The sequence below is a fragment of the Sciurus vulgaris genome, assembly GCF_902686455.1.
Source record: "Sciurus vulgaris genome assembly, chromosome: 10".
NCBI classification, from domain to species: Eukaryota; Metazoa; Chordata; class Mammalia; order Rodentia; family Sciuridae; genus Sciurus; species Sciurus vulgaris.
The window spans coordinates 70598483-70607230 of record NC_136470.1 but is presented as its reverse complement, the minus strand read 5'-3'; the positions used below and the strand labels follow the sequence as shown (position 1 = coordinate 70607230).

The 8748-nt window shown below is 40.1% G+C and overlaps 1 protein-coding gene across 1 annotated transcript; it reads right to left on the bottom strand.

The window, feature by feature from the left end:
- Window positions 1–7800, bottom strand: LOC306670476 (V-set domain-containing T-cell activation inhibitor 1-like). Its single transcript, XM_079155109.1, has 3 exons — window positions 7231–7800; window positions 5979–6263; window positions 1–1001 (listed from the first exon to the last, which is right to left on the bottom strand). Exons 1-3 carry the CDS (start codon window positions 7685–7687, stop codon window positions 967–969), a joined length of 777 nt encoding a protein of 258 aa, XP_079011235.1. The 5' UTR covers window positions 7688–7800; the 3' UTR covers window positions 1–966.
- Between the last annotated feature and the right edge of the window lie 948 nt (window positions 7801–8748).

Sequence of the window (8748 nt, the reverse complement as noted above, 5' to 3'; positions counted from 1 at the left end):
TGATGAATTTGGTGTCTGGTAAGAGCCTCCTTTCTGGTATAAAGATGCATCTTCTCATTGCATGCTCACACAGTGAAAAGAAAGAGGGCTCTTCGTTGAGCCTCTTTTACAAGAGTATTAATTCCATTCACGAGAACTCTAACCTAATGACCTAATCACCTCCCAAAGGCTCCACCTCCTAATACCATCACTGTGGGGGCTAGGATTTCAACAAATGAATTTGGGGAGACACAATATAGGTGGATACAAAGCATAGAAATGGGAGTAATGTGGAAGATGAGATACAAGAATAATATAGACTCTAAAATCAACTGGACAAATCACAAAATTTCAAGGGCTAGGCTCATCTTTTTGAATTTCCAAGATTTCTATATCCTTTCTCCAATAATGCCCAAAGAATGCTTTAACAAATATAATAATCTTTATCCATAGTAATTTTTAGGACGATGCCTCTTTCTCAGGTTCTCCTTTGTGTCAGCAAAGTGCCCGTGTAACATCATCAGCAAAAACAAAACAAAATCTGACTTAGAGAAGACACAGAGCAGATTTTCTCTGCTCTGAACTCTCCAATAAGTCATCCATCACTGAAGCACACACCACGAAATATACACAAAGTAGACAGTTCGCCAAGTTTTTAATCTTCTTTCATTTTGCACTTAAGATGTTTTAATTTTACTCATATGTTAACACATGAAAGGCATGAGATCAAATAAAAAGCAAATCTTAATAAAACAGAGAAATTGAGACAAAGAAACAAGACTTCAACATACGGACCTACGAGAGGTAAAATATGGGGGCTCCCATAGGTTTAATCAATATGCAACACTCTGGACCTGCTTTTTACTTTTTTCTACTTATGATAGGTAGGTGTCCTGGACAGAAAAAGAGTATCATCCAGAAGAGAAATCAGGTGCATCAGTGGCTAAAAGGCAAGACAGGTCCTTGGGCAGATGTTATTCAAATCTCTTAATAGAAGTCATATGCTGAAGGATACTTTCTCTCTGCAAAGAAGAAAAGGGAGAAATAAAGGAAACATGAAAAATAGGAGGTTTGTGTTAAAGGCAATCCTGCAGTCAGCTGTAATGCATTCCTTGAAGTCACCCAAGAAAGAATAGTTGTAAACAATGAGCTCTTTGTTCTTCCTAAGAGTGGTAGTCCTCTAAGGCTAAGAACCCTCTAAGGCTAATTCCCTTAGGGGAACTTATTCATTATTCCACAATCCTCCCTCATTTGTGAAAGGAAATTCTGATTTACCCATTCACTCATTCTATAGATATTGTTTGGAGAACCATTAGAGAATAAAAAAGGAAAGGGACTGACTGGAATATCCTACAAAAAGAGAGGAAAGGAAAACAGAAGTGGTACAGGCCCAGGGCCTTAGCAGGTGTCTGTTAGGCCTGTGGGGCTGAGCCACTCAAAGGAGGAGCTGATTTTAGTTCAGAAAATCCCACCAGATTCCAATTGGCTCTGGAAGAAAATCATCTCCAGCCAAGGAAAGACTGCAGAGTCTGCTTGTTAGCTTGTGAGCCCAATGGGGTGGGAGTTAGGAGAATATTCCTGATGTTCCTTAAGAAAAGGAATCAAGAGATTGGACATTTCCATTTCAAGGTTCTAAGTTGTGTTGCATCTCTCAGGCAATGATGATAAGACTCGGGAGTTAAGAACTAATACCTATTCCAGGAGCGTACTGTATGTGAGGAGCCACAGAAGAGAAATAGGAGAACTTAGTCCTTGCTAGTGTGGGAGTCACAGTTCTGTGACAAGATGAATAATAATGAATTCTAGCAATGCAATAAATTTGAAGATGTGTTCAAGGTGCTATGGAAAGTGTTTTTCCAGGGTAGTCACATTGCTCTCTTCCAGGATGCCAGTCTTATAAGATCCTACATGAATAGAGCACCCTTGAATTGTAATACAACCTGAGCTGCTCTATGTGGCTGACCTGCTTCTCTTTTTTTTTTTCTGGTTTCCATGCTATATCCAGAAGAATCACAAGGGAGTAAGGCCACTTACCACAGGGAATTTCATTTCACCATGGCCTCCGCACCTCCATCACCAAAACTGAAGAGGGAAGCTAAGAACTCTGTGTGACCCCATCCATACCCTCATCCCTTCCCCCTACAACACTGACAGCTCTGCCATCACAGTCTGTCTTTAGACCTCCGTGTTTTTTATCGTGTGTGTTCTTTTCCCTATACACGTTTAACCACAAGCATCCTAAGCCCCCTTGTTTACTTTCATCTCATGGATCCTGAGTCCCATATGGCTATGAACCTTTCCTTTTCTGACCCCAACCTCCAACATTCCCAACTTCTGAAAGTCTTCTACTACACCTCTGACATCTGCTATCAATCACCAGTAAATCCCTTCTATTCTGCCTTCCATTAACATTTCCCTTACCTTCTTGCTCTAAGTGAAACCTGGATCTCTTCCAAGGACATTTCTTCCTCTGTCGTCTTTTCAAATGTGCTGTTTTTCTTTCCAGCATCTTTCATACACTGGGAGTAGGTAAAGTTCTTGCTTCTCATTATGGCTTCCAGATCATTCTCCCTCCTTCCAGTCTACGAAACCTCTAGCTTAAAATTGAATGTCATTGAAATCTACCTACCATCCACTATCCTTCAATGTTCCAGTCTTCTTTTGTCCCTCTTGTTCCTTCACGATTCCCTGATTTTAGCTGCTGGCTCTGGCAGGATCTCTATCACTACTTCTTAATTCTTGGTGTCACTATCTCATGTATGATCCATCCCTTGATCTCCTTTGTTCCTTGACCTCTTCTCCAGGGATGTTTTTCTATATCATAGCCACCTCCCCATGGCTAGAACTTAGGTTATATCATTAGCAATAATAACAACCTCCAGGGCTGGGGTTGTGGCTCAGTGATAGAGCGCGTGCCTAGCATGTGTGAGGCACTGGGTTTAATTCTCAGTACTGCATATAAACAAATGAATAAAATAAAGGTCCATCAACATCTAAAAAATTTTTAAAAAATAACAACCTCCCCCTTATCTCAATTGCAAGCATCTTACTCTACAACCATTAACCTGCCCTTCTAGCTTTCTAACATTCTCTCCAGTATCCCAACTGTAACTCTTTCTTTCTTTCTTTTTTTTTTTTTTTTTTACTATAATCAGTACTTAAAATCCAGTAATTCTACACTTTTTTTTGGTATTAGGAACTAAATAAATGTCTCACAAACGTTAAGCAAATGCTCTACCACCGAGCTACACCCCCAGCTCTCCTATCATGTTTTCGTTGTCCTTCTTCCACTTTGCATCCTTCATCTTCCCTAACCCAGCTCGGATTCCAGGGTTGATCATTGTAAGCACTATTTAACACACAACTATCTCCTTTGTCATGCACGCATGGCAAAACTCCAACATCTGGTTAACCCAACTTTCTTCCCATTATGTGTCCATAGTCAAGCAGCTAAGTGAGGCTGCAGAAAAACACACAACCATGTGTGTGTTTAATTTCATGACCATGGACCTCAGAAGTGCCTTTAATACTACCCAAGAAGCCTGTTATAGCTTTCAGTTACTCTCTTAGATGAGTATTTCATTCCTGCTCCTCAACATTGCCATCCCTAATCTTATGCTTAGCTGATGACTTACACCCTATCTCACTAAAAAAATTGGAAGCAACATAAGAGAATTTTTACACGTTCACATTAGTATACTACCCACCTTTCTGCATCCTGTCCCGCATACTGTCTTATTCTTTTAAATAATCTTATCCAACACAAACCCTTCTACTTGTATATTACACCTCATCCCTCTATCTAACATAAGACATTACTCAGTCTTTTCCCCTTTTTTCTGCATCCTCAGTTTACTCTTTCTACCTATTCATTATCAACAAACAGATATCCAAAAGAAAATGAAAAGTGACACTCTAGAGCTTTTCCAGTTAGTGCACATTTCCCCACTGCTGTTCTGTGAAGCAAACTGTCCTCCATGTTAGCACTCCAGTGATCTATTCTTGGCTCCAAAAGTTATTCATATTTCTTCTCTCAAATGATCTAGTCTCAATCCTCATCTTACTGGCTATTCACCAGTAGCTTTCAACACAGTTAAACACTCCTTCCTCCCTGAAATTCTTTCTCTCTTCAGCTTCTAGGAATCTCCAGTGCTCTTTTCCAGTTATTCTCCCTCCCACAGCTCAGGGATAACCTACCCTGTCTTCTTACAGCATAGGTTAAGTTTTCCTTTTTCTTTTTTTGTATTTCACATAAATAGACTCATACAGTGACATACTATATATTTTAATAAACTGTTTATTTACTTCCTATTTCTCCCCACAACTAGTATTTAAGTTTCACAAGGGCAGAGGTTCGATTTTGTCCACTGTTGCATCTTCAATGCATAGAAGCCCAACAAATATCTGACCCATGAATGAATAAAATATTGAACAAATGAAAATGAAAGTAAGAGGGTTAATAAGAGTTTAAAGTCTGAGCCAAATCTTGAAGGCAGGAGGAGCTCATGAGGCAGACCAAGAAAACAAAGACTTTCTAAGAGTGGTGGAGTCTGTATAAAGGCAATATGGAAAACTTACCCTGATCTAGAAATAATAGGCATCAGCAAGTTCAGAGCAACAAGCAATGGCCTCGTGCTGAGAAACAGTTGCTACATGGCTAGAAAAACAAGCAGATGCCAGATCTCAAAGGCCTTATATAAATAAGAACATAAAAAGAGGCGAAGAAAAGTAAAATACAGGGGTCTTTTAAGTATTTCTGGGACTTTTTTTCAAGGTGTTGAAATCCAAGGTGATAAAAATACAGGATTTCTTTGAAGTCTATTCATTAATAACATACCCTGGTGTTCTCAGGAGATTCTGAGGCCCACTGTAATGTTCAAAGAACTCTAACAACTCCTGAATATGTGGGAAAGACTTAAAAGTCTGGGGGAATAAGTAAACCCCTCTTTGAAGGAAAGACAACTAAAGTGTGAAATTTAAAGTTATAAGTCTGCCTGGTTATTCTTGTTTTACTGCATTAGGGCAAGGAGCCAGGAGCTCTGTTTTCTTTACCTGCTGGGCATGGGTCAGAAGAGATGGCACCCCAACCTGACAGGGAGGTATAGGATAGAAATGTTCTGGGTGTCTTCACCAAGAGCTCACGTGGTTCTCAAACTTGAATGTGTATCAAAATGACCTGAAGGCCTTGTTAAAGCAAACTGGAGTTTTTTATTCAGTAGGGTTTAAGGGAACCTGAGAATTTGCATTTCCAAACAACCTCCCAGGTGGTACCAGTATTGCTGGTCTGGGGACAGTATGTGAAAAACCACTCTCTTGCACAATGCTAGCTTCCTAACCAGGCAAGACGTTTTTTAGTTTCTTCTTTCTGTTCTTCCAGAGAGGTTTAAATGCTCCTGAGCTTTACCACCCACAGGGTTGGCAGGTAAAATTTAGGCCACTCAGTTACATATGAATTTCCAGTAAGTAACAATTATTTAGCATACATATGATATTACTTGTTGCTTATCTGAAATTCAGATTGTGTACTTGTTAGCTATGTTCTTAGTCAAATCATTTACCTTCTTGGTTTCCTTCTATAAAAGGGGGATGGTAATAACAATTACTTTGCAAGGTTGAGCAAAGGACTTAAAATGATGTGTGAAGTACCAGGCACACGTTAAGAGGCTGATAAGTGGTTGCTATGATTACTCAGCCTGTCACATCATAAAGCTGATGCTCTTAGTAGAGGAATAGAAGCCTTATAAATGGTAACAGTCACAGTCACATCTATCAGGGTAAAAGCTGTCAGTCCCTGAAGTATGGTCTTTTTTTGAACCCAGAGAGACTCCTCTGCACTTCCCTCTTTTGCCCCAGGCTACAAGCTTATGTTCCTGATTCTTCCTTAAATCTCCAAAGTACCAGGAGTGTCTGAAACATTTGCATTCAGCAAATATTAGTGAATTATGAATTCTTTATGGTGAAATGTACCCAGCTTTCACTCTTCTTGAATTTGCACTTACTTGGGTACTTGTGGATAACTCTAAAGGGCTGATTATTCACATCCGTCTCTGTTATTTGGCAGACATATTTCTCATTTAACTTGACTGGGTATCTCAAGACAGAGAATACCCTGTGGAAGCCATTCATCTGCTCCTCCAGGACCTCCACAGTACTATGGTTGCTCAGGTCCCTCTCTGCTCTGTCCAACCAAGTCACATTTGGTGTGAGGTACCAGCCCTTAGAGACGCATGTGACCACATCCTCATCATCAATCTTGTCAAACTGCACCTGGGGCATTTCAGAGTCTAGTTGGAAAAAAATAACAAAACAATTAGTTTCTTTTCTATTTCATCCCCAAGAGACTCAAGGTGACAGAAATCTTACCCTCAGTTTTTACATTAACCCTTTATGAAGGCAACACATCTTAAGGCTTACTATAGTAAAATTTTAGTCCAAGCATAGGAAGAGAAGAACAAGATACATCACGCTCTTGCCTTCCAGGGCTCGCCTACCGCTGCTCTCTTTAATGCTGAAATCTTCCCTTCTTGTGTGGGTTTATTCCACTCTCCACTGACCTCAGATTCTGAGAATCACAGAAGATAACAAATGATTCTTACCACCACCACCTTCCCACCTCTTCCAACTTTTATCCTGGAGGAATTCTGCCATGCAGAACTGCCAATCCCCATGAGCTCACTGGTAAGAAAGAGACAGCTGTCCATGTAGTCTTGTGAAGGGTACTGACACCTGGGGTACAATGGTGATCCATTGATTCAGTCCAATTTACATTTATTAGGGAGAGAAGTAAAGCCTAGAGAAGTTAAATGAGCTGCTCAAACTAGAGTTGCCCAATTTCCAGAACTTGGGCCTTCTGCCTCCTAGTGCAGAACTATTCTCACTAAACCACATATCAGATATCAGAGTCTTCATGAAGGACTATTATGTCCTATCAAATGTGGGGGGTTTTAGTGTCACAATTTGTTTGGAGAGTTTGGGATTGGACCAGTGCTGTTATTACCTTTGTTGTTTTATTTGTACTAATGAATGAATGATGCACACAGGTACAGACACAGCACTTTTTGTTCAGAGCAACATTTTTAGCTTAGTTAAATTGACATTCCAAGCCCCTGGCTCCCATGATAGAAATAAAATGAACCAGAATCCATTTGAATTGAAGAAGGAAAGGGAGAACATTGGAAGAGAAAACTTACAAATTATATTTATGAACAGAGACAGAGCTTAAAATGAAGTTCATTTGTTAAATTCTTTTACCTTCTACTATTAGCTTAATTGTACTTTCGCCTCTTCCATCTGGTGTGATGGCTGAGCACTTGTAGATAGCTTCATCCATGAAATCCACGTTTCTTAGTAGAAGTGACAGAGATCCCTCAGAAATTTCAGCCCAATCTACAGAGACTCTTCCCTCATACAAGGAGTTTTGATCTTCTAGTTGCTCTCTGTTATTGTGAAACTGGTAAACCAACTTGGAGTAAATTCCAAAGAAATCATAGTATCTGAAAAAGCGGTAATATTCCTCATCAGTCTCTACCTCATATTCCTCTGTGATATCGTCTCTTTCCCAAGAAAACTCCAGATTTTCTGTGCCTTCCACAAAGGAGAAATGGCAGGGGAGGGTCACATCAGTGAAGGGGTGGGCCCGCAACTCTTCTGTGGACACTGAGAATGTCAAAGAAGAAAGGGGGTTAGTACAGACTGATGACCACACCATCAGGTAAGCCTCCAAAATCAAGAAATCACTCCTGCTCTTTCTAGCAGAAAAGGATTTAGTACAGGGAACTAGATGTTTACAAAATTACTGGAAGGCTGGAGGAAAGAGGCTAAAGAAGGGCATGGGTGTTGAGACTTGCAACATGTTTGTTCTGTCCTCCCTGGCATCATGCTTTGTTCAGAATGACACAGCACAGTTGGTCTGCCACAGTTGCTGCTGCCTCTGCCTTATCAGGAAGTTGGTGAATGAGGAAAATGTCACTGCAGGTGGTGGCTTCAGAGCCAAACTGCACCTGCCAGATTCACCCTGGCAAAAGAAAGGATGCCCCATGCACTATAACCTTTCTCCCCACTTCGATCAGGTGCCAGTTTAATCCTTGCACAAATGTAGCTGATTGGCAGAGCCCAACTCACTCCCAAATCTCTAGGGTAAAGCAATCACGGAAATGTTGCAATTTTTTTTCCCCTCCAACTTCAGTAATCCAAAAAGGCACACTGGAAAGTAGAGACAGATGTTCAGTAAATAAATCTAAAAGCTATTCGGAATATAGCCATACACCGTGTACATGCATAGAATCATAATATGGATTAGAATCCTGGTATGTTATAGCTGAAGACAGTTTAGAGGCCACCTAGTTCAATGTTCTCAAACTATTTTCCCCAGAATTCATCTCAGAGTTTGCTACCAATGGCCAGGTAAAGGCTAAATCAGTGGGATCTCCACTCCTTTACCTCTTCAACCAGAACAATCCCTGCCTAATTTACTTATAAATTTAGACTTCCAAATCAGAATTCTATCAGATGTCTCTGCTATTAAAAAACAAAATTGATTCCCAGGAAGCAAAGTTGCTCAAGGTCACATCTTAAGATATTAGTAACAAGGTTGGGGTTGTAGCTCAGTGGTAGAGTGTTTACCTATTATGTGTGAGGCACTGAGTTCCATCCTCAGCATCACATAAAAATTAAATAAATAAAACAAAGGTATTGTGTCCATCTACAACTAAAAAAAATTTAGTTGTCCATCTACAACCAAAAGGAGAAAAAAAAAAAAAAAAAGATATC

What these genes read in the sequence shown, in the direction of transcription:
- LOC306670476 (XM_079155109.1), bottom strand. Translation starts at nt 7,687, where the DNA reads ATGGTGTGGTCATCAGTCTGTACTAACCCCCTTTCTTCTTTGACATTC. An exon ending in AATTAAGCTAATAGTAGAAG is followed by an intron (nt 6,264 to 7,230) that starts GTAAAAGAATTT and finishes TTTTCCAACTAG; the next exon opens with ACTCTGAAATGCCCCAGGTG. An exon ending in AGTTATCCACAAGTACCCAA is followed by an intron (nt 1,002 to 5,978) that starts GTAAGTGCAAAT and finishes TCTTCTTTGCAG; the next exon opens with AGAGAAAGTATCCTTCAGCA.